The 25485-nt window shown below is 41.7% G+C and overlaps 1 protein-coding gene across 9 annotated transcripts in view; it reads right to left on the bottom strand.

Moving 5' to 3' along the window:
- Positions 1-17079: 17079 nt before the first annotated feature.
- Positions 17080-25485, bottom strand: part of ABI1 (abl interactor 1) — a 102460-nt gene continuing 94054 nt past the window's right edge. For all 9 annotated transcript variants that reach the window (XM_038755835.1, XM_038755839.1, XM_038755836.1 and 6 more), the window contains 2 exons: positions 22806-22991; positions 17080-19051 (listed from right to left, as the gene is read on the bottom strand). In XM_038755835.1, coding sequence (XP_038611763.1) covers positions 18876-19051; positions 22806-22991 — 362 coding nt within the window. In that variant the 3' untranslated portion in view covers positions 17080-18875. The remainder of the gene's footprint in view (positions 19052-22805; positions 22992-25485) is intronic.

The raw sequence follows: 25485 nt of genomic DNA, 5'->3' as shown, positions 1-25485 counted from the left end.
TGAATGTGACGGAACAGAGATTTTAACCCTTATTTAGAGGGTGGGTAATTTTCTTAAAAGCAACAGAAACACCCAATTCCACTTTCAAGACTAGCAGCGTGGCTCAGTGGAAAGAGCCTGGGATTGGGAGTCATGGGTTCTAATCCTGGCTCCACCACTTGTCAGCTGTGTGACTTTGGGCAAGTCACTTCACTTCTCTGTGCCTCAGTTACCTCATCTGTAAAATGGGGATGAAGACTGTGAGCCCCACGTGGGACAGCCTGATTACCTTGTATCTCCCCCAGCACTTAGGACAGTGCTTGGCACATAGTAAGTACTTAACAAATACCATCATTATTATTGTTATTCCTGAAACTCTGGCCCTTTGAAGACTACTACCTTTGACCATGGATTGCACAAATGGATCAAAGTGGTCCATTTTATGTTTCATTATATACATGGAGTTTCCCATGGCTGTAACTTGTGCATTTCAAGAGTAGCAAGAGATAAAAAAATTACCAACATTACCAAAACCATCAGGCTAATTTAAAGTCCAGAAATATTTTATTCAAGCCCCACTGGCAAACACATTTGCCACTTATAAATACACTTATTTTAAAGAAACAAAAATATGGAAATTTATAGACCACCTGACAAGGATGAGGAAAGTAAGCAGGAACCAGCTAAGTCAAGGCTGATGGAATTGAATTCTCACTTCTGATCCAACAGTCCTTATTTATGAGGACCACCAAGAAATCAAAGGTAACAGCAATCAATAGTATACATCAAGCACTTACTCTGTGCAGCATTACTTTACTAAACACTTGGGGTGGGTACAGGAGAGTTAGGAAATATGATCTCTGCCCTCAAGGAGTTTACAATCTAGCGGAGATAGACACTTAAATAAATTAAAGATGTGTATGTATATGCAGTGTGAGGGTGTAAGTACCCAAGTGCTTAGGGGAGGCTGAAGTGGCCGTAGGGGGTGAAATAAGGTGGAGAAATTCAATCATATTTATTAAGCGCTGTTCTAAGCACTTGGGAAAGTATAATACAACGATTATAAGTGCCAATTCCTGCCCATTAGGGAAGGTCTCCTGGAGGAGATGTGATTTCAGAAGGGTTTTAAAGATGCAGAGAGAGGTGACCTGTCGGTTATGAAGTGGGAGGGAGTTCCAGACAACCTTCAGGTCAGTCATAAGTTAAGTTAGCATAAGAAACCATGTAAGGATAGAAACACACTAAAAGAATATTTGGAGGGAGGAGTTTCCTTGCTTGATTGTTTCAAAGATTAAAAATAAGGTCTGCTGTTGAAGAGATACAGCATTCCAGACAGTTGCACAACAACCAGCAGACCGGTGAAGATCCGCGAGGGACTCCAATTTAGTGAGTCACAGATGCTAAGGACACATTCCAGCTATGTATTTTCATATGAATGGCAATTTAAAACTGTCACTGGAGAGGAGTCCTCCAAATCCTGCCATTGAAAAAAACCAATTCAAGGGTAGGACATTTTTCAGGCAATCAAAAACTCAGTTATCTTTTAACCAATATGACTCTTATTACTAAGCCCCCTGTCATGACTGCCATGCTTCTAGTGCTCTCTGCAAATTAATAGTCATTTTCCTTAATCCCGGTTACGGCATCCGTTACTAGGTTCTAGTTTGTAGGAAGTTGGCTGTGAACAGTGAATTGGATATTTCTCTCAGGATCATATATTCCTTTAGGGCAAGAAATATGCATAAGGTCTCCTTTGGGTCTCAGCTGGAAAAAGTGAAACCAAATATAGGCCTTGAGCCTACAGTGATGTCAAGTGGCCTAAATGAGAAAATTTATTTAGAAATTTAGGAATCTGTCAGTCAATCAAAGGTATTTTTGGGGTGCTTACTGTATGAAGAGTAGTGTACTAAGTGTTTGAGAGAGTACAGTACCACAGATTTGGAAGACATGTTCCCTGCCCACGAGAAGCTTACAGTCAAGGGGAAGTCAGACATCAGTATGACATCACCCAAGCACTTAGTATAGTGCTCCGCACTCAATAAATATGATTGTCTGACTGATTGATGTCCCTGCTAAGCTGAACAAACTCAATTTTGAGCTTCCAAGAAGATTTAAAAATATTGGCCAAATGATCCATCCCTGGAATATCTTTAAAACAAAAATGAAAATTGTTCTCAACAATGGAGTCACAAGCTGAGTCATTTCTCAAAAATGTCCTTAAAGGTAGCAAGCAGCAGATAAGGACTGTCAAGTACAGACAACGATCAGTAAGAAGAAGCAGTAAACAGCTTCATCCCGGAATTTGACAGGGGCTTTTGAAACTTGGCAGCCCCAGGACTTGAAGCAAAATTTATGTGCTTTTGGTTTGATGCAGCCACTGATGTGAAATAAATTGTATTTTAAATGTCAGTGTTGTTTGACACGGACACACCTAACCCAATAACAATCCATTTCCTTTGAGGATTCTATTATGTGGGCCTAGAAAACTTGGGATCCATTTTGAAATGGTTTCTTGGGAAGAACTGTGGCTCATGTTGTGCTTATTCATTCATTCAATCATATTTATTCAGCGCTTAAGGTGTGCAGAGCACTGTACTAAGTGCTTGGGAAGTACAAGTTGGCAACATATAGAGAAGGTCCCTACCCAACAGTGGGCTCACAGTCTAGAAGGGGGAGACAGACAACAAAACAAAACATATTAACAGAATAAAATAAATAGAATAAGTATGTACAAGTAAAATAGAGTAATAAATATGTACAAACATATATATATGTACATATATATATATATATATATATATATATATATATATATATATACAGGTGCTGTGGGGAGGGGAAGGAGGTAAGGCGGGGGGGGATGGGGAGGAGGGGGAGAGGAAGGAGGGGGCTCAGTGTGGGAAGGCCTCCTGGAGGAGGTGAGCTCTCAGTAGGGCTTTGAAGGGAGGAAGAGAGCTAGCTTGGCAGATGTGCAGAGGGAGGGCATTCCAGGCCATGGGGATGACGTGGGCCGGGGGTCGACGGCGGGACAGGCGAGAACGAGGTACGGTGAGATTAGTGGCGGAGGAGCGGAGGGTGCGGAGTGGGCTGGAGAAGGAGAGAAGGGAGGTGAGGTAGGAGGGGGCGAGGTGATGGACAGCCTTGAAGCCCAGGGTGAGGAGTTTCTGCCTGATGCGCAGATTGATTGGTAGCCACTGGAGATTTTTGCGGAGGGGATTAACATGCCCAGAGCGTTTCTGCACAGAGACGATCCAGGCAGCAGCGTGAAGTATAGACTGAAGTGGGGAGAGACAGGAGGATGGGAGATCAGAGAAGAGGCTGATGCTTATCAAACACATACACTTTGGGCTCACCAAATAATTTTCCTCCCAGTCACTGGGAGGAGTACATGCTGGGGGTTTCGCTATGTGGTCTGCCATTCATAATTAGTCCCCTCGCTAATATTTCCATTGAAAATTTGAGAATCAGAATTAGGTAAGGTCTGGCTCTTGGCCAGGTTTTTCTACCTCATCATCATCATCAATCGTATTTACTGAGCGCTTACTATGTGCAGAGCACTGTACTAAGCGCTTGGGAAGTACAAATTGGCAACATATAGAGACAGTCCCTACCCAACAGTGGGCTCACAGTCTAAAAGGGGGAGACAGAGAACAAAACCAAACATACTAACAAAATAAAATAAATAGAATAGATATGTACAAATAAAATAAATAAATAGAGTAAAAAATATGTACAAACATATATACATATATACAGGTGCTGTCCTCAAACTTCATAATTTGTCCCTTTTCCCTTCAAACTTCAGAGTGGGGCACATAGCATGGCCTAGTGTAAAGAGCACAGGAGGCAAGGGATCTGGGTTCTAACTTGAGCTTTGCCACTTGGCTCTTCTGTGACCTCAGGCAAAGTCACAACTTCTCAGCGCCTCTGTTTCCTTTTCTGTAAAATGGGGATAAAATACCTGTTCTCCCTCCTACTTGGACTGTGGACCCTGTGTGGGACTGGAACTGCGTCCAACCTGATTATCTTGTATTTGCCCCAGCACTTAGTACAGTGGTTGGCACATAGTAAGGATTTAACAAATACCATTGTTAAATATATATTTAAATATATAAATTATATATATGTTCATATATATATTTAAATATATATATTTTTAAAACCCTTCACAAATTCTCTGGGACTGAAAGACTGTTCCATGACAGATTTTCCCAAAGTGTGCAAGGAGGGTAGCCCTTCCCACACCCTGAACATGAGAACAAATTGGTTCTTCTTTAAACTCCGTGGAAAACAGGTCGGGAGTGCGGCTTTAAATTTGGCTCTAACCCTAAACTAATCCACAGAAAATTCACTCACCACTCCCGGTCTCTACAGAATGACTAGCAAATAAAAAACTGGAAGCTCCACAATCCAAGCAGGAGGGAGAACAGGTATTTTAACCCCATTTTACAGATAAGGAAATGGAGGCACTGAGAAGTTAAGTTACTTGCCTAAGGTCACATAAGAGACGAAGCTCAAGTTAGAACCCAGATCCTCTGCCCCCTTAGATCTGTGCTCTTTACACTAGGCCATACTTTATGCCCCACCCTGAAGTTTCAAGGGAAAAGGGTCAAATTATGAAGCTTGAGATAAGGTAGGATTTTGTTCTCTGAACAGCACAGTAACCTAAGTGTACACTGAAGGGAGGAACATTCCTCTGCCAGGATAGTGGCAGTAGAATTCCCTGTCCACAAGGAGCTTACAGCCTAGAGGGGGAGACAATTAAAATAAATTATGGATATGTGTATAAGTGCTGTGGGGGTGAGAGTGGGGTGAATATCAAGTGTTCAAAGTGAATAGGCAGTGGAGAGGGGAGGGCTGGTAGGGGAAATGGGGACCTACTAGCAGAAGGTCTCCTGGAGATGTGATTCTAATAAGACTTTGACAGGGGAGAGAATTGTGGTTTGTCATGTACGAAGGAGGAGGAGGAAGTTCTAAGTCAGAGGCAGGATGTGGGCGAAAGGTCAACAGCAAGATAAATGAGATTGAGGTAGGCTGGCATTACAGGAGCAAAGTGTTCAAGCTGGGTTTTAATAGGAAATCATTCATTCATTCATTCGTATTTATTGAGCGCTTACTGTGTGCAGAGCACTGTACTAAGCGCTGGGGAAGTCCAAGTTGGCAACATACAGAGACGATCCCTACCCAACAGCAGGCTCACTGTCTAGAAGGGGGAGACAGATGACAAAATAAAACATATTAACAAGATAAAATAAATAGAATATGTAGAAATAAAATAGAGTAACAAATACATTCAAACACATATATATATATATATATATATATATATATATATACATACAGGTGCTGTGGGGAGGGGAAGGAGGTGAGGCGGGGGGGATGGGGGCTCATTCATTCATTCAATCATATTTATTGAGCGCTTACTGTGTGCAGAGCACTGTACTAAGCGCTGGGGAAGTCCAAATCAGAAGGATAAGGTAGAAGAGATCAAGCTGATGGAGTGCCTCAGAGCTGAGAGTAAGGAGTTTCTGTTTGATGTAGTGGTGGATGAGCAACCAGTGGAGGTTCTAGAGGAATGGGGCGATAGACTGAACATTTATTAGATAAATGATCTGGGCAGCTGAATGAAGTAAGGACTGGGGTGGGGAGAGACAGGAGGCAGGGAGGTCAGGAAGGAGGCTGATCTAACAGTCAAGGGAGGGATATGATAAGTGCTTGGATCAGCTTTGTATTAGTTTGGATAGAGGGTGGGGTAGATTTTAGATATTCAGAGAGCCGGAGAGGTTCAAACTGCCTTAGAGTCAAAGAGCTTTTGTCCTATGTTTCCCAAATATATAGGCTGTGATTTCAGTTTTGTTCCTTGATCAGCCTTTCCCCCATTCTGAGTCATATCCATTCAGTAATGATCATAAACATTAGGTTAAACGCAGCAGAGAACTTCCTGTTCAGATTCATTTTAGGGCAGGGTTTCCACAAATAAATCAGAATGGAAAATTGTGTCTGTTATGCAGATAATTGCTTCAATTTCTGCACTTTTGAAGAGAAACTTTTCCCTCACACTCATGGGCTGGGAAGTCATTATCCAAGATCCAATTCAAATTGCGGCATGTGGCTCTATAATGCTTTTTCTCAGGGACGCTTTTGTTGGGAGGTTTTAACTCATTTTAGCAGTTGCCAATTAGCACAGGGCACTGTTGTGCATAAGGAGGGAAGGGGTGAGGTGGTGGGGCATATTTCCAAGGGAATATGGGCTGGACCATATGAAGTTTATAATATTTTACTCTGCAAAAGTATGGTGGAAGAAAATTCTTTTCAGTGCTTTAAGTGTAGGAGGATTTAAACCAGTCAATCAGTTGCATTGATTAAGCACTTACTGTGTGATTGATTAAGCACTTCTGTTGCCGAATTGTACTTTCCAAGCACATAGTACAGTGCTCTGCACAGTAAGCACTCAATAAATACGATTGAATGAATGAAAGTGTGCAGAGCACTGTACTAAGCACTTGGGAAAGTACAGTATAACAGAGTTGCTAGAAAAATTCCCTGCCCACAACAAGCTTATAGCCTGGAGGGGGGAGACAGGCATTAATTTAAATGAACTACAGACATGTGCATAAGTGCTGCGGGGCTTAAGGAGACACGAATAAAAGGATTGGCTGAATTGTACGTTTAAAAAAGTTCTCCAAACAAAGAACAAGTGCCAGGAAGAGGCCCAGGATCACTATTTGGGTGGGCAATAAATCGATCAATTGATGGTATTTACTGGGCGTTTACTGTGTGTGCAGAGCACTATATTAAGCGCTTGGGAGAGTACAGTACAACAGATTTGGTAGACATGTTCCCTGCTCATCCCAAGCTTGCAGTGTAGAATAACCATATGGGCAACCATATTAGGGGCAGAGGGACTCTCCAGCAGCGTGGCTCAGTGGAAAGAGCCCGGGCTTGGGAGTCAGAGGTAACGGGTTCAAATCCCGGCTCCGCCAACTGTCAGCTGTGTGACTTTGGGCAAGTCACTTGACTTCTCTGGGCCTCAGTTCCCTCATCTGTAAAATGGGGATTAAGACTGTGAGCCCCCCATAGGACAATCTGATCACCTGGTAACCTCCCCACGTGGGACAACCTGATTACCTTGTATCTACCCCAGGGCTTAGAACCGTGCTTGGCACACAATAAGTGATTAAATACCGTAACTATTAATATTATTATCCTTTTCAATAACTGTAGTGAAATGAATGGCTGAACTCAATAGCTGCAGAACTTCAACTTCCCCTCCAGTTTGCAGGAGAGATGAAGACAAAGAATGACGCTGAGTTTTTCCTTCCTGTCCTTCCTTTAAAGCTACAGTGCATTCCCTTCCCTGATGCAGGCACTGAAGCTCATATATTTTTCCTGTAAACACTCCAAGCAAAACTTTTCCAGAAGCCACATTTTGACCTCAAAGGAGCCACTAGTGGTGAAGGATTTCCCACTCCCTGAGTTGATGCCAAACTACAAACTACCTATATTCAACATCCAAGGCAGTCAGCTCACTAGTATTGAGGTAAATGCTCATAACATCATAAATTTGCTGGGCAGTAGAATGGACAACAAGGACACCTATGTATGGTGTATGCTGCATGGGGAACTAAAATGGGGCATAATCACAAGCAGAGAAGGGGCAATTAATTTTTTAGAGCTCCAGTGGAGCACAATCTCAAAAATTGTGATAAAGTTTGCTGGGAGATAATACCAGCGGATCAGTCTGCAGTGCTGCCATTAGGACAGACAGCTATTCTTGAGAAGAGACTTCAGGAATATCTGGATAACAAGAGGCAGACTGGGAACGAGTGATGGGTGCAATGCAGGTGGCAAACTCATTGGCACAATCAAGAATAGCTGCTACTTGTTAAATCAGTCGATCCTATTTACTGAGCTCCCACTGTGTGGTGAGGATTATACTAAGCACCTGCCCTTAAAGAGTTTACAATCTAGTCGAGGAGACAGATACTAAAATAAATTAGAGCTAAGGAGAAGGGAAAAGGGGCTATGTCCATGACTTACTGTTTACATTGTGGAATGAGGCTGCAGGCCAAATAGATATTTATAACCAAATTGGCAGGAATTGCTAGTCTCATTCTCTGAATCCCAATTTAGATCACAAATGTAGTCCATAGGGTCCCAACAGTTAAAGGTTAAGACCAACTGGCTGGGAAAATGCCTCTGTCTATAATTTATTTCAAAATTTTGGAAGGCAGGGATGGTATCTCCCGACTTTACTGTATTATTGCAAGGGCTCAGTAGTAGTAATAGTATTTATTGTTTACTGTGTGCAGAATGCTGTACTAAGGGCTGGGAGAGAATATGCGGGTGGTCATTAGACATGATCTGTTCTGCACACATTAAGTGCGCAATAGATATCACTGATTGAGTCTGATTGATGGACGGACAGATGCTGTAGGTGATCCATACAGACTCTAACTAGGTCCAATGCTGGCATCCATTAAACCAGTTGTGCTCATTTCTTATAATAGCAATGATGGTATTTGTTAAGTGCTTACTATAATAATAATAATGGTATTTGTTAAGCACTTACTATGTGCCAAACACTGTTCTAAGCGCTGGGGTAGATACAAGGTAATCACGTTGTCCCATGTGGGGCTCACAGTCTTAATCCCCATTTTAAAGATGAGGTAACTGAGGCATAGAGAAGTTAAGTGATTGGCCCAAAGTCACACAGCGGACAAGTGGCAGAGCCGGCATTAGAACCCACGACTTCTGACTCCCAAGCCTGGGCTCTTTCAATTAAACCACGCTGCTTCTTACTCTATTTTACTTGTACATATCTATTCTATTTATTTTATTTTGTTAATATGTTTTGTTTTGTTCTCTGTCTCCCCCTTCTAGACTGTGAGCCAGTGCTCTGCACACAGTAAGCGCTCAATAAATACGATTGATTGATTGATAGGGACCGTCTCTATATGTTGCCAACTTGTACTTCCCAAGCGCTTAGTACAGTGCTCTGCACACAGTAAGCACTCAATAAATACGATTGATTGATTGATTCTTCAGCTCCTATATGCCAAGCACTGTTCTACTAACCAGTATGTACAAGTTGGGATTCAAAAAGAGACTGGATGGAACACCAGTAAGCGTTTGAAATCTAAAATGAAAGAGTGATCCATCTAATAAGAGATCCCTTTAAATTCGTTTTGAGTAATTTTAAATGGGGCAGTTCTGCTAGAGTCTAGTATTCCTTGATGTACGCGAGGGGGAGGGTTGGAACACTAAACATGGCAGTCAATGGACTTTTCATGTGAGTTCAAAGACGTGCTCTGCACACAGTAAGTGCTCAATAAATACAATTTAATGAATGAATTATCTTGGAGACAAACAGGAAAAAAAGAAGCAAGCACCAAAATGTTACTCATCAGGATTAATGTTTTGCCAGAAAAAAAGATGTATAAAAAACTTTACATACTATCAAGAATGGGTAATGCTGATGACAATATTATTAAAACCAAAATGGTAGGTACTTCTGTGCCAAGTACTTTACTAAGTGCTGACGTAGCTAATCAAGTAGGACACAGTCCATGTCCCTCATGGGGCACACAGTTTAAGGGAGAAGAAGAACAGGTATTTAATTCCCATTTTATAAATGAGGAAACTGAGTGACAGAGAAATTAAGTGACTTGCCCAAAGTCACCCAGTAAGCAAGTGGCAGATCGGGGATTTAAACCAAAGCCTTTTGTTTATTGCCTTTCCTTTAAAACCCTCAAACCTATTACACAAATGTTCTCTCCCTTTCTCTTCACAGGATCCCTGGGTGCTGGGGTGGAATGGGACAGGTGTGACTATTCTCAATTACCACATGGAGGTAAACAGGGGGGAGAGACTTTAAGTTGTCTTGCCCTAGGACACACGGTTAATCAATCAATCGTATTTATTGAGCGCTTACTGTGTGCAGAGCACTGTACTAAGCGCTTGGAAAGTACAATGACAGAACCAGAACAAGAATCCAGTTTCCTGACTAGCAGCGATTGCTCAAACAGTCCAGGCAACCGTGCTTGGGGAGAAGGAGGTCACAGTTATTTTTCAGAGTGAAATGAGGGGCTTTTTTTTTTTTTTGGATACCCCCATAAGGAAGTTAAGGCCCAGCAAAATGAGCGAAGCAGCCTCTTTCTACCCTTCGTCTCCCTTGGACTCTTAAAACTAGAGTCCATTTTTACTGCCTGAATGAATAAATCCTGTCAGAGGGGAGGTTTGTTTGGGCCTTGCCACAAGTGTTCACACTTTGGAGTGGTGATTTGGTGTTTTTTTAAAAAATCTTTCCCCTTTTTCATGACTGTATTTCAGCCAAATTAAAGACATAAAGAGAGAAAAAACAGGTAATGGAAGAGAGAACACTCTGGGGATTTGGCCAATCTTTTCCAAATTCCCGGTTTGCATTATCCCGGGTGGAGGGCGGGAATGTGTTGCCGTGCCACACTGACCTTTTCCTGAGGTGGTTTTCCGGTCCCGTTTTTCTGAATCCCGCAGGCCTCATCTCCCCCTCCGCCGGAGGGAAGATTAAGGAAGGGGAGGGAAGATTAGGGAAGGGGTGGGAAGATTAGGGAAGGGGAGGGGGGAAGGAAAGCGGGCAGAGAAAAGGACGGGCGGGGAAGGAGGGGAGAGGCAGGAAGATTGTGAGGAGAAAAGGGGAGGAGGCAGGAGGGAGGGGAGAGATCAATCAATCAATCGTATTTATTGAGCGCTTACTGTGTGCAGAGCACTGTACTAAGCGCTTGGGAAGTACAAGTGGGCAACATATAGAGACGGTCCCTACCCAACAGTGGGCTCACAGTGTAAAAGGGGAAGACAGAGAACAAAACCAAACAAAATAAAATAAATAGAATAGATATATACAAGTAAAATAGAGTAATAAATATGTACAAACATATATACATATATACAGGTGCAGTGGGGAAGGGAAGGAGGTAAGATGAGGGGGATAGAGAGGGGGACGAGGGGGAGAGGAAGGAAGGGGCTCAGTCTGGGAAGGCCTCCTGGAGGAAAGGGGATCAATCAATCAATCAATCGTATTTATTGAGCGCTTACTGTGTGCAGAGCACTGTACTAAGCGCTTGGGAAGTACAAGTTGGCAACACAGAGAGACGATCCCTACCCAACGGTGGGCTCACAGTCTAAAAGGGGGAGACAGAGAACCAAACCAAACATACTAACAAAATAAAATAAATAGAATAGATATGTACAAGTAAAATAAATAAATAAATACAGTAATAAATATGTACAAACATATATATATATACGGGTGCTGTGGGTAAGGGAAGGAGGTAAGATGAGGGGGATGGAGAGGGGGACGAGGGGGAGAGGAAGGAAGGGGCTCAGTCTGGGAAGGCCTCCAGGAGGAAAGGGGATGGAAAGGGGAAGGTAGGGTAGAGAAAAAGGTAATAATAATGGTATTTCTTAAGCGCTTACTATGTGCCAAGCACTGTTCTAAGCACCGGGGTAGATACAAGGTAATCAGGTTGCCCCCCGTGGGGATCACACTTTTAATCCACTTTCTGCAGATGAGGTAACTGAGACACAGGGAAGTTAAGTGACTTGCCCAAGTTCACACAGCAGGCAGAGGCAGGATTAGAACCCATGTCCTCTGACTCCCAAGCCCGAGCTCCTTCCACTGAGCCACGCTGCTTCTCTAAGATATGAGGGGGAATGAGAGGAGAAAGGGGAAGAGGAAGGAGCTGAGGGAAGGGGGGGTGTGGAAAAAGGAAGGAAAAGGGATTGGCGGGGAGATGAAGGAAGGGGAGGGGAATGGCAGTAATATTTGTTAAGCACTTCCTATGGTCATTCATTCAATTGTACTTATTGAGCACTTACAGTGTGCAGAGCACTGTATTAAGCGCTTGGAAAGTACAATTCAACAGGGACAATCCCTTACTTACTATGTGCCAGGCATTGTTCTAAGCGATAATCGAGTCCTCACAGCCTTAATTTCCATTTTATGGATGAGGGAACTGAGGCATGGAGAATTAAAGTGGAGAATGATGTTGCCAACTTGTACTTCCCAAGCGCTTAGTAAAGTACTCTGCACATAGTAAGTGCTCAATAAATACGATTGATTGATTGATTAAAGTTACTTGGCCAAGGTCACACAGTAGACAAGTGGCAGCGGAATTTGAACCCATGACCTTCTGGCTCCTAGGCCTGTGCTCTAGCCCCTAAGCCACGCTGCTTCTTTAAAATGAGAGAAGAGGGAGGGGAGGGGAAGAGAGAGGAGGGAAGGTGAAGGAAGATGGAAGGGAGGAAGAAACGAAGAGGAGAGAAGGGGGGAAGGAAGAGGAGCAAGAAGAGGAGTGAGGGAGAGGAGCAGCGCAAGCAGGCGTGAATCTGGCAGTTTTCTCCTCACAGGAAGTTTCTCCTCACTTCCATTTACGCAAGTAGAATAATAATCATCAGATTTAAGATTTTTTGAATGTGGAGAATTTTGAGGCAGATTATTTGTTCTGTAGTGTCACTCATGGCATTTACCTTCTGGTTCTGAATTTTCCAGTCAGATGTTTCACCACCACAGCCCCGTTACATGTGGGATCGCCTATGGTAAACAATACCAGGGATGTAGTTTTGTCTTACACTTTTTATGAAGCAGTAGCAATCTAATAGCAAAAAATAAAAGCTGCCAGATTCATATTTTCCATTCTGCTGTTCTCTAAAATGAGCTCACGATTTTCAAAAAAAACGAGATGATTTAATGCAAAAAACTGTTTAACTTTGGCCAGTCCTCCTACAAGTTACCCAGGAGGAAAACCTGTCCAGAGTTAACAGAGCCTATTAAATTAGGATTTATCCTAAAGATAGAACTTTGGTGAAATGTTTCCTTGAGCTGGAAGCCTGATTTTAGTGATAACAAAAACGATTTCAGTGTTGTTGAGTCAATGCTAATATAGAAAATATTTTTTTATTGGCCAGGTGAGTAGGGTAGAAGCTGTATGTCGTGTTCCATCAAAATAACAAACCGGTCTGTACCCACTGAAGCTGGGAACACAAAGTTTTGATTGCTACTTAATCTTATACTCCACCTCCACTCCTAGAATTGCATTGTGTCAAATCTGATTTCCCAATGTATGAGTCAGTAACACTCACTGGTTAAGGGCTGATTTTTACTTCCTCTTCACAGATCTGCACTCTCTTCAGTGAGATGGCAGGGAAGGAGTGATCTTCTTACATTGGATGCAGCTTATGTGACCGTACAGGTGGGTTTGGATTCCGCGTTCCTGAAGCATTAATAGAGGAAATATTTTTGCTTTCTTAAGCCTGAATGGTCTGGCTGAATTTTTAGCTCCCTCTTATCTTTGTTTCCTGGAAGGTTTTATTCAGAAGGAACTCTTATGCTTTGCAAAGAAGTGTGCAAATGTATGTAGATCCATAAATTTAATAACTGTGGTATTTGTTAAGCACTATATGCCAAGCACCATACAAAGTATTAGAGTAAATACAAGAGAATCAGGTCAGATATCTATCCCACACTGGATTCACAGTCTAAGAGACTGATTCCCTCACACGATGTTCATTACATTTAATGGGCCTATCACTATTCTAGCAATAAGGATCCCATTTAGAGGTTTAGGGAAGTCAGAACTGACCCTTTGTTTAGCTGGTAATTTAAGCAAAGGTCATATAAATTCCCAGGTTGGAATTGGTCCCAGAATAGGAGTTCAGTTCTATTTTTATGAACTTAATGTGAATTCAACTTGCCAATGCAATTCTTCTTTGTCACTGACCACTACCTGAACCACTTCTTTGTCTCAAACTGTTCCATGCTACGGTACCTTTTATACTTCCCTTGCTAGGACAGTTGAAAAACCAACGGCCTTGGAGTGGTCATGATGTAAAGCATTACACCTGCTTCCTGGTGCCCTTTATTGTCCAGAACAGCTTTTGAGTGACAACTTCATCAATCTGCTGCTCCATTTTTATGGGTCAGGCCTAGGCAAGGCAGTCTCAGGTTTCCCGAGACGCTCTGCTTTCCGTTCTCCACCTGCGATTTCAGACACTGTGCATGGGTAAACGAGGAAAGGAATCAACCCCATTTGAACTCAGACTGTAGTGTAAGATTGTGGGGGAAACCCCAAAGGAGTCACAAGCTGTATGCTCACCCACACAAGACAGCCCTGCTGCTCAGAGAAAAGGGAAGAGAGAAGGCACAGAGCAAGTGGGTGAAGGGGAACTCTGAAATTAGGACATGTTACAGGAAATAGATGATGGAATGAAATGTTTCGTTCCTAAGATAAATATGGATAGGGATTGGAAAAAGTCAGAATTAGATTCACCTTCCTATCCATAAGCCCTCCTCTCTTCTCCCACTCCCTTCTGCACCGCTTTTACTTGCTCCTTCATTTAACCTCCCTCCCCTCCCCAGAGCACATATTTATCTACCTGTAATTTATCTGTTCATGTATCTATTTATTTACATTAATGTCTGTCTCCCCCTCTAAACTGTGAGCTCATTGTGGGCAGGAATGTGTTATACTGTATTCTCCCAAGTGCTTATTAAAGTGCTGTGTAAGCTCTCAGTAAATATAATTAAATGAATGAGGGTCAATACACGGTTCTGGCATCAGAAGCCCCTGGGGCTCTACTCTACTCGTTTATCCTACCCTTGCTGTGGTAGTGGGGCATACATCAAAGCTGCCCCAGAGGGCACAAAAGATGGGGTCTAAGACCTCAGATGCTCAAGATCTAGTTTTTCTATCATGAAGAACGTTGTGGATCCCAAATCCCCAGCATCGGGAAGTTGGACAGTTCTAAGAGTGCATGCTGTATCTTCACTCTGCTGCCCAGAGTGCCATTTTTCTATCAAAACTTTCACGATGTGTTTCCCCACTCCTCCAAAAACCCCAGTGGTTACTCGTCCACCTCCCCAGGAAGCAGTGTAGCCTAAAGGAAAGAGCATGGGCCTAGGAATCAGAAGACCTGGGTTTTATTACTGACTCCGCCACTTGTCTGTTGTGTGACCTCGGACAAGTCATTTAACTTGTCTGTGCCTCACTACCCACTCCGCCTACTTAGGCTGTGAGCCCCACATAGGAAAGGGACAATGTCCAATCTTATTATCTTGTATCTATCCTAAGCACTTAGTACAGTGCTTGGCACTTAGTAAGCACTTAACAAGTGCCATAATCATTCTGACAGATTTAATAGTAATAATAATGGCATTTATTAAGTGATTACTATGTGCAAAACACTGTTTTAAGTGCTGGGGAGGTTACAAGGTGATCAGGTTGTCCCACGTGAGACTAACAGTCTTCATCCCCATTTTCCAGATGAGGTCACTGAGACAGAAGTGACTTGCCCAAAGTCACACAGATGACAATTGGAGGAGCAGGGATTTGAACCCATGACCTCTGACTCCAAAGCCCGGGCTCTTTCCACTGAGCCATGCTGCTTCTCTAAACACGCTGCATCTCTAAGCTTCTCAAATCTCAAAGATTTGAGATTCTTTATCAAGGATTTTGTTCTGCTCTCCTTTGTATATGTTCCAGGTTTTGCACAGGAGCTTTTTTTCTTTTTTTAAGATAACTCACTGTAACGAGGAACAGACTCCTATTAGCTCTAAAGTGTCTGCTTTGTGGGTCACTCTGATCTGGTATGTAGTGTTTAGCAGAAGTAAAACTACTCTAATTGCTTTCACTGTGATTCCACTATAAAAAATGACTGGTTTCAAGACAATTCAAAGCTGTATTTTCTTTACAGAGACTCACATGACTTTACTACTTACCTTAGTTGCAAGCCCACTTGATAAAAGATCAGTGATTAGGGCCAGTTGTTTGAGTCTGGCAAGGAAAACATTGTGGCTTGGTAGCTCAACAGAGGAAAAAAAATTAATGGTCAAATACATTTAAAATATGTACATGATTCAGAGCATGACATTTCCAGGAGACTCCGACACCTTAGTCAAAAGTAGGTCAACGAAGCCTGATTCTCCTTGACTCCTGCACGTCTCCCAGCCCCACCCAGCTTTCTTCTTACCCCTCCCAAATTCTGAAGGCTTCCCGATTACCTCGGTGCCAGCTTTAATACATTAAGAATTCTTCTCAAACAATAGCATTTATTGAATTCAGTAAACCCTCAGTCCCTGAATTTGGCTCACATATTCAAACTGAGCTAAGGACCTGGGTTCTAATCCCAACTCCACCACTTGTCTGCTGTGTGGCCTCGGGCAAGTCATTTTATTTCTCTGTGCCTCAGTTACCTCATCTGGAAAATGGGAAGTAAGACTGTGAGCCCCATATGGGACATGGACTGTGTCCAACCTGATTAGTTTGTATCTACTCCAGTGCTTAGTACAGAGTCTGGCATAGTAAGCACTTAAAAATTTAAAAAAAAAAAATCAAGAAAAAGGATTAGATGTGGAAAGGCATATGCATTTTCACATTTTAAAATACTTGACCTTTGAATAAGCACCCTGAATGGGTGGAAGTTGCCGTACAAAGCAAATATTTCCAAATCAGGTAATATAACCAGATGAATATAATATTTTATCCACCAAAAAAAACCTCTACACATCTCTAGATGCAGGACATTTTTCAGAACATTAAGACACACTGAGGGCCATGTTGTTTCCTGTAAGAGTTTGGACCAGATCATCACTTCAGAAATACCAAGTCACAGATTAGGGTCATTCAATTGAAAGTGTTGAGAAGCAGTGTTCCATTCTTCTGGGCAGCATCCCACCAGACTGTGCCTAAAAACCCCCTCATCTTTCCATTAGTTTTCAATGCAGGTTGTCAAAAATCATTTTAAAAATTATTTCAATATATTTCCTTGGCAGTTTTCAATTTTAAAAAGATGTCACAACTACATTATGTCAGAGCTTAAAATCTTGACTGATGGCATTCTTGATTGTAAGTATGGGACTGTTTAACAATGTTAAAAGTCCCCCCCCCCAAAAAAAAACCACATACACCTACAATACAGTAATAATCAATGGTAAAAATATTTTCAGTTGGATTAGCTTTCACCTCATTGGCAATAGGTTAATGTGGAGGGTTGGAAAGAAGGGCAGAAAACTGTCAACTCTGAGCCAAGTTTACTTTTTGATTAGACTCTACAGTACTCAAAATGTATATAGGAGAATGGTTTATTATAAAAGACTGTACATAAAATTTAGACAACAGGTTATATACAATTTAGAAGAATTTCTGATTGAAAAAAGGAAATACAAATAAGGTACTTGGTCACTAATGGTTCTGAAATCATGTTTACAATGTTTAAAAAGCATTGGAAAAAATCACACTGGGCAGGGAGTAGTGAAAGTGTCAGGATATTTCCAATTCTGCACCAAAAATTAAAGTCACCAACTTACGGGATTAGCCACTAGTCTTTTCATTACTCTGCATTTCTTTTCTCTTTTCTCCGCATTACTTTTCATTAGTCTGCAGTGGCTGGCAAAATTGACTTCACTTTGAAATCCAGACGAATTCTTAATATATTCGAGGGTCCCACTTTAGCATCTTAATGCATTTTTGTGCAAACCAAGAACAGAAACATCTCCTCTTTCTGCTCCTTAACCTGAACCCCTTCCATCAAAGGAGAAGCCACACAGAGCATGGGTTACTGGTAACAATCTTTTTGGCTTGGCTGTGTCCCCATTGTAACTTGTATGTATCTATCTAGTCCCATTTGGGGCTCTGGCTCTGGACTGTGAACGCCAAACGGAACAGATTTATATTTCCTGCCGGTACTTCACGTATCTACTGCTGCAAAAAAGGGTTTCTGTAAAATTATGTTCAAACTCACTTCCTGGCACCGGCTCAACATTTGATTTGCAGTGTTTGGGAACATCATCTCTGAAATTCATTGAGTAGTGTGGCCAATTAAACAGTTAATGAGTTGGGTCCTGTACTTACTTAGGCAATCCTTTCCAAACAGAATTTTCATTAGTTCTTAGAAATGCCCTTCAGATTTCTTCTAATCTGATAAGTGAAAACATTTTTCAGATTTTACCCCAGCATAAAACTATACTCAAGATCTCGTCTTGGTTAGGATAAGCCTACTACTACTTTTGTCCTTCGTTAATGCACTGTCTAGCAGATAAAAACAACAACAGAAGCGTAATTTTGCTATTTCCCTGATTTTGGATACCATAACCAAGCAAACCAATGAAGGAAGGGACAAGACCTTTGGTTCACTTATGTATTTATGAATGAAAAAATTCAGAATGCAAATTCACTCATTAAAAAAACTCAGGTACAAATTACAACATACAGAAGACCACCTATTTTTTTGTTTGTTTCACATGGACCTCAGAGACGCAACAATCCATTGCAACAGATTTTAGTGTGAGTAATCCAGATGAAGATTACAACAAATTGGAAGCATCTTGGATTTCTTTTTTTAAAAAAGGATATTTCAATACATAAGACTGTATGCATGCTTTAAACAAATAGTATAGTTCAAGAATGAGCAAGAGTCTAAACAAAAGGTAGTATGACCAGCACTAGCATTAAACTTTTTTTTCCAGATTTTAATGTGTTAGTCTAACGTAGTGTTAGTTACCATGCTGCACTGAAAAAAATGTAATGGCACAATCTGAATCATGATTCATTAAATACTATACCCTACTTCCCAAGAATATTTAGGCCGGTCATAAAATTAACAATGCAGAAGTAAATACACAAGCATAATCAATAGCAGACAGTCGTTGAAACACATTGCCATACAGCAATGAATCGACCGTCTCCCAGGATTTATGCTTATGAATTGACATTCAATCATACCAATAAAACAGCATGTCCTGAATGAAAAGATGGGCACATTTTTAAACATATTAAGACAATTCTGTTAACCTTGATACTTGCCCCTGGTAGATAATCACGGTATGATTGGATACAAGATCCCATTGGAAAAGCAAAAGAAGTTTAATCAGCATAGTGCATGATTGATTCAACATAATTCCCAGGGAACAGGCCAGTCACTTTATTGCAGACTCCTTCATACCAGCCATCGTCATTCTTCTTTATAACATAAATGATTGCACCCTCCATAAAAGACAGCTCATCATCCTTGTCCTTTGTATAATCGTATATCGCAACAACTGTGGGAAGGAAAAAGGTGAAAGTGTGAGTATCAATGTAAACTAATTCAAAGGCTAGCTGAATTGTATGTTTCAATGCCATGACTTATCAGGAGTGGCAATCTAGCCACCTTTTCAAAGGGGTTCCTAAAATTAATTGTAGGTTGCAGGCCAATAACAAACCATATTTCAGAATAGCTGGTTATCATTTGAATGCCAAATTATAATATAAATATTAGGCTGGAGGAGTCGATACCAAATTCTAAAATTCAGTTCTTGACTCAAGGCTGATTCTTTTACGACTTATGAAGCCACTTTCTTTCTTGCTCTATATGGCAGTGAAATTTATTCCTGTGGCATTCCCCTTTCTGGTAAAATGAGAAAATCTAAACGAAAGCAACTGTGGGATGAATAGAAAAAGCATACTTTTAGCATTAGGAAGTAAAGCAGGGAATTATTCCCTTCTTCCAAAGCTCGCCTGAGAGGAGAAATTCTAACATATTGATTGCTAGATGGGGTGGCGGAACCATGTTGGGTCACGCATGGCAGCTGCTCTTGGGTATGGCATTCCGTTCCATCCCTTCCATTCTTGGATCTGCTCCCGGTCCCTTCCCTTCCTTCCTTCCCCTATGCTGCCATGGAAATGGAGAAGGGTGGGGGGAAAAAGAGGTCCCATAGCAAACCTTTGGGCTAGGAGCAGACCCTAGCACATCTCCAGCCAGTCGGGTCTGAACTCTGCATTGATTCTCCAAAGGGACAGGAGCAATACCACCAGAATCATATGGTTCCTCACCCACTGTTGTTGAGCCGAAATGAGGTTAAAGTGATTTTTACTCCAGTTTTGTAGCCCATTCACCTCCCACCTAGACAAGTACCTTCCTCTCTTGGCTGTAAGCTTGAAGCAAGGCAGTGCTGGGAGTAAGGGCCCATCACAAGGCAGTACACCCCTTTAAAAGGAAATAAGGAGGGGCTACCTTGGGTTAGGTACAAAGTCCCTCCCCAACCACCCTCTAGGCCCAGAACAAAGTGTGGAGTAGAGGTTACCTGCCTGGGGTGGCAATGGGCAGGGCACAAAAGTGGAGAAAAAAAAAAATCACTTGGACACCACTGGTTTTCTGTCATAAGCTTCTCTACTCCTACCAATATCAGCTCTTTTTTAAAAAAAAAATGGTATTTGTTAAGCCCTTATGATGTGCCATTCCCCCGGGCCTGGAATGCCCTCCCTCTGCCCATCCGCCAAGCTAGCTCTCTTCCTCCCTTCAAGGCCCTGCTGAGAGCTCACCTCCTCCAGGAGGCCTTCCCAGACTGAGCCCCTTCCTTCCTCTCCCCCTCGTCCCCCTCTCCATCACCCCCATCTTACGTCCTTCCCTTCCCCACAGCACTTGTATATATGTATATATGTTTGTACATATTTATTACTCTATTTATTTATTTATTTATTTATTTATTTTGCTTGTGCATATCTATCCTATTTATTTTATTTTGTTAGTATGTTTGGTTTTGTTCTCTGTCTCCCCCTTTTAGACTGTGAGCCCACTGTTGGGTAGGGACTGTCTCTATATGTTGCCAATTTGTACTTCCCAAGCGCTTAGTACAGTGCTCTGCACATAGTAAGCGCTCAATAAATACGATTGATGATGATGATGATGATGATGTGCCAGACACTGTTCTAAGTGCTGGCATAGAAACAAGCTAATCAGGATGGATATAATCCATGTCCCACATGTGGCTCAGGCTTACCCCCATTTTACAGATGAGGTAACCGGCACAGAGAAGTTAAATGACTTGTACTTGCCCGAAGTTACACAGCAGACAAATGACGGAGCCAGGATTAGAACCCAGGTCCTTCTGACTCCGAGGCACATGCTCTAGGCTAGGCCTTCCTCACAAAAGCAGTAAGCACAGAATAATACATAGCTACATCTTGAACATACATTAGAGACACAATCATAGGGGTGGAAGGGATTTCGAGACTTACAGAACTCAATCAAACTACAGAAACGTTCAGCAGGCTGGGTGCTAATGGCTTAAGGAGCCAAGCATAAATCATTCCCCCTTCAGAATCAGCTAAACAAGCTCATCTATCTTCTCCACTCTTTTCCTGTAGTGGAATTGCATTAAATTGCTACAAACCTCGAAGGATTACGAAAAAGGATGCATGTGTGCATTAATCATATCCCCAGAAGTCCAGAAGAACAAATAAAATTACCTATAACCATTTATTTCTATCAAATAATTCCATTAAAGCACTAGGTCCCCTAGTTAAAGTTGAAAACAAACCCAGAGCACCAAATAAAGTGGGCATTTAGGAACCAAGAATTCCTCCAGTGGATGGAAGACAAGATCAACAAAATATTTAATTGAAACCCATTTATTTTACCCTGGAAACTAGAAGGAATTGAGCTCCGCAGGATAGTTCAAGTTGAAAATAGACTTTTGGTGCCCTGATTTATCACCCTGTAGACAAACGTTGGCCTTATTCACCCGCTGCTATTGTCCAAGGAGCTAGATGAATAAACCTGGTTACATGTTATTGTTTTCACATTCTTTCCCCTGACATCATGCATCACCTAAACTGAAATAGCTAATGGTCTTATTTACTAAAGGCAGGAAAACTGAGACAGCCAGAGTAATTCAAAAAGTCAGAAATATGACAAATTTCCCAACCCCCAACCCTATACCACATAGACCACATTAACCCCCCAGATGGGCTCTGGAAATCCAAATTATGCAAAAAATAAGCAGCTCAACCTTAATAGTTTATTTATTTAACTGTACTTAACAGTTAAGTCTCATACAAAAATAGAAGTTTCTTGGGTAAGCAATAACAGCCTTGTGTCTCAACTTCAAATATCAGTTTAATTCTCCTCATTGTTAAAATAATACTTAACCACAAAGGCAAGAACACATGTGGTAAACTGACTTTGCAGTTACTGTGGTGCCAACAGCTACGAGGAGCTATGAGTTTTGAGTTCAAATATTCATTCATTCAATTGTATTTATTGAGCGCTTACTGTGTGCGGAGCACTGTACTAAGCGCTTGGGAAGTACAAGTTGGCAACATATAGAGACGGTCCCTACCCAACAGCGGGCTCACAGTCTAGAAAAAAGCACTGTTCTAAGCGCTGGGGAGGTTACAAGGTGATCAGGTTGTCCCATGTGGGGCTCACAATCTTAATCCCCATTGTACAGATGAGCTAACTGAGGCACAGAGAAGTTAAGTGACTTGCCCAAAGTTACACAGCTGACAAGCGGCGGAGCCGGGATTTGAACCCATGACCTCTGACTCCAAAGCCCGGGCTTTGTCCAGTTCAAATACAGATCTCAAACGAGCCTAGCATTTCTCCAGGGGAGGAAACAGATAAATGTATGCAGGCCCATGTAATGGAATTTGCTTTAGTTTGCCCTCAAGCAGTCACGGAAATGATGAGGCACTTGCTCTGGACCCTGGGCTGTGACTGGAAAAGATCCTGGTGGAGCTGAATCCTAGTGATTATCTCCTGTTTAACACATTTAGATACGTGAAATTCCACTAACAGAAACTCATGATGGAGCAGACAAGGCTTTTCGTCCCATGTTGGGAACTGCTACACTTAAAAAAAAAAGTTAGGAAGAGAAAACTCAGGAGTGCTGATGGGGATTTTTTTCTCTTCTGCTTTCTTTCACTGTCACCTTCAAATCATTTTCACCTCTTACCTTTTTCAATATAACTCTTGGGGGCCCAACTTGGATCGCCGTCTGCATACGGATCATTCAAATCATTTTCACCTCTTACCTTTTTCAATATAACTCTTGGGGGCCCAACTTGGATCGCCGTCTGCATACGGATCATTATACTGCACTACGGCAGCTTCCTCGTCCTCATAATCCACGGGGGGCGGTGGGGGAGGAGGAGGGGAATCATCAAACATGGCCATATCATCTGGCGGAGGCGGTGGTGGAGGAGTTGGACTATCGGCAACTACGGGGCATTAAAAAAAAGAAATCAATGTGGGTGAGAAACAGCACCAAGGGAAAAACCATTAACAAGAGTCCAGTTAAGCTCAAACTAAATCACAGCATGCACTATTATCAAACATGCACTGATTAGAAACAAAAGCTTGGTGTGTTAAAGCTAATGCTTGGTAGCAGGTAGGCGGGATGTAACAGTAACAGTAGGAACCCAAGCTAGGAGTAAGAGTAATCAAAAGCATTGGAAGATGATCACCTAGAAGGATTTGGGAGAAAATTCCCTATTTCACAGCTGCACAACTTGCACTGCAGAGATGAGAGCTGCCCTGGTTCTGAGACCCTCCAGCAGTCACTATAAATGTCAGACGGTTGGACAACTGTTCTCACAGTTTAACAGGCCTCCAGTTAGCACTGTCTGAACCAAGCAGAACCTGATGGATGCTCTGTGGAAATGTCCTTTCTACCGAGCTTGGACATCTGTTTATTGACTTTTTAAAACACACGCACACACAAAAAAAACTTGCTGGCAGTTTTGCTTTTTTCTCCTTTTTGTTTGGCTGGCTAATTATTGTAATGAAGTTGTAATGAAGTAAGAGAAAATGAAAATTTCAAAGAGGAGAAAAACTTTCAAGGTTGTTTATAAGGCACGCGCTACATTCAAGGTTTTCTAACTACATACATTTTGTCAAGAAAAAGATGAAATGAAGGAATTCACGCTCGGTTTACCTACAGTTAGAGGACTGTGGGAATGTGGGGGGAGGAGGAGGAGTGCAGAAGAAACAGAATGAGAAAAAGTATGATACCTTACCAGTACCTATAGGAAAAACAGCAGGAGGAATAACAACATCATCATCATCATCAATCGTATTTATTGAGCGCTTACTATGTGCAGAGCACTGTACTAAGCGCTTGGGAAGTACAAATTGGCAACATATAGAGACAGTCCCTACCCAACAGTGGGCTCACAGTCTAAAAGGGGGAGACAGAGAACAAAACCAAACATACTAACAAAATAAAATGAATAGAATAGATATGTACAAATAAAAAAAATAAATAAATAAATAGAGCAAAAAATATGTACGAACATATATACATGCGAAATGGTCACAAATAACAATTTACTTCAAATTCAAGTGCTTAGTACAGTGCTCTGCACATATTCAGTGCTAAATATCACTGATTAAAAATTTCTAAGTTGTTGTTTTTTATATCTAGAATAAGGGAAGGAAGTGGAGCGCTGCCTTGAAATGATGTATAACCTCATTTGCTAATGGGCCCAGGTGAATAATCTTGCTAATTCTAGACAGTTTATGGAAGGAACTCAATCCATTGTTGGGTTCCTGGCGTTGAGCAGGAGGGAGAAACAACAATGGAAGTTGGAAATTCATTCTAAAACTCACAGATTGTTACTACTTTCCTAAAATGTTTATCAACCAAATACAAGCACTTCCAACATGCTTTACAACTGAGGCCTTACTTTTTTACATGTTATTGGAAGTTTGTTCACAGGAATTTTGGTGTGTTTGCAAACAAGGAGATGGGAAAAGAACAGAGAAAAGAAAAACAGCATATTTCTGGGCATGCAGAAACATCTGGTTTCGGTCTGGAGAAGCTGGAGAGAACGAATTCTTGGGTCCTCTTTTAGACCAAGGTGGAATTTATGGAAATCACGATGCCCCTTTGCTCAGCAGCCTGCTCCAGACTTGGAACGAGGGAGACTACTTTAATTTGATTTACTTCCCTTTCTGAAATAAATTTTAGAGAAGCCCTCCTCATAATTCCCCTAACCACCCCCCACAAAAAAAAAACCCCCACACACAAACAAAACTTTGTAACATTTGGGAATATTTGGTAAAAATTAGTTTAAACCCAAGTCCCTACTTATTACATTAGCTTTCCAGAATTTACTCTACCTCATTTGGGTTAGGTAAATAATCAAAACAATAACAACGAGAAGGGAGTATTTTGATTTAGGGAGGTTGAAGGAAGATGCCAGCTCCCCTGGGCAAGTACCAATAGAAGGGTTGGTACTTTCCTCTCTCCTTCCCTGTGATTCTTTCCTTACCTGTCTACTCGCTGGCTGCCAAATTCCTTCCTGCCTTACTTACAATTTAAAAATTCCTGGGAAGGCAGACAGCTGAAGTAGAGGGCAAGGAACTGGATTTTTTTAAAAGATGAAGGCTTGTTTCTAACCTAGTCTTTTCCATATTTCTTTTATATGGTATGGAAGACATGAATATATTCTTTGTGGAGTATGTTCAGTGATTTCTATTTTATTTTTTTACCCAGCCCAGACATGCTCCCTGGGGCTTGGGCTAATTGGAGGTAGCATCTGAGTTAGAGAGACAAAACAATAGATTATAAATATCCTCAGGCTCTTAGTGCAATTAATTTTCAGATCCCAAGTGATGTGGGTGCCATGTCAGCAGAGTAGTGTCTGCAAAGCCAGCCCTTACGTTTACATATAAGCATAAATCCTCCATCACAGCATCTTTGCCAAGACA

This window comes from Tachyglossus aculeatus, chromosome 13 (genome assembly GCF_015852505.1).
Source record: "Tachyglossus aculeatus isolate mTacAcu1 chromosome 13, mTacAcu1.pri, whole genome shotgun sequence".
Taxonomy (NCBI): Eukaryota; Metazoa; Chordata; class Mammalia; order Monotremata; family Tachyglossidae; genus Tachyglossus; species Tachyglossus aculeatus.
Note: the sequence above shows the minus strand (reverse complement) of the source record. Positions and strands in the feature narration are given on the sequence as shown.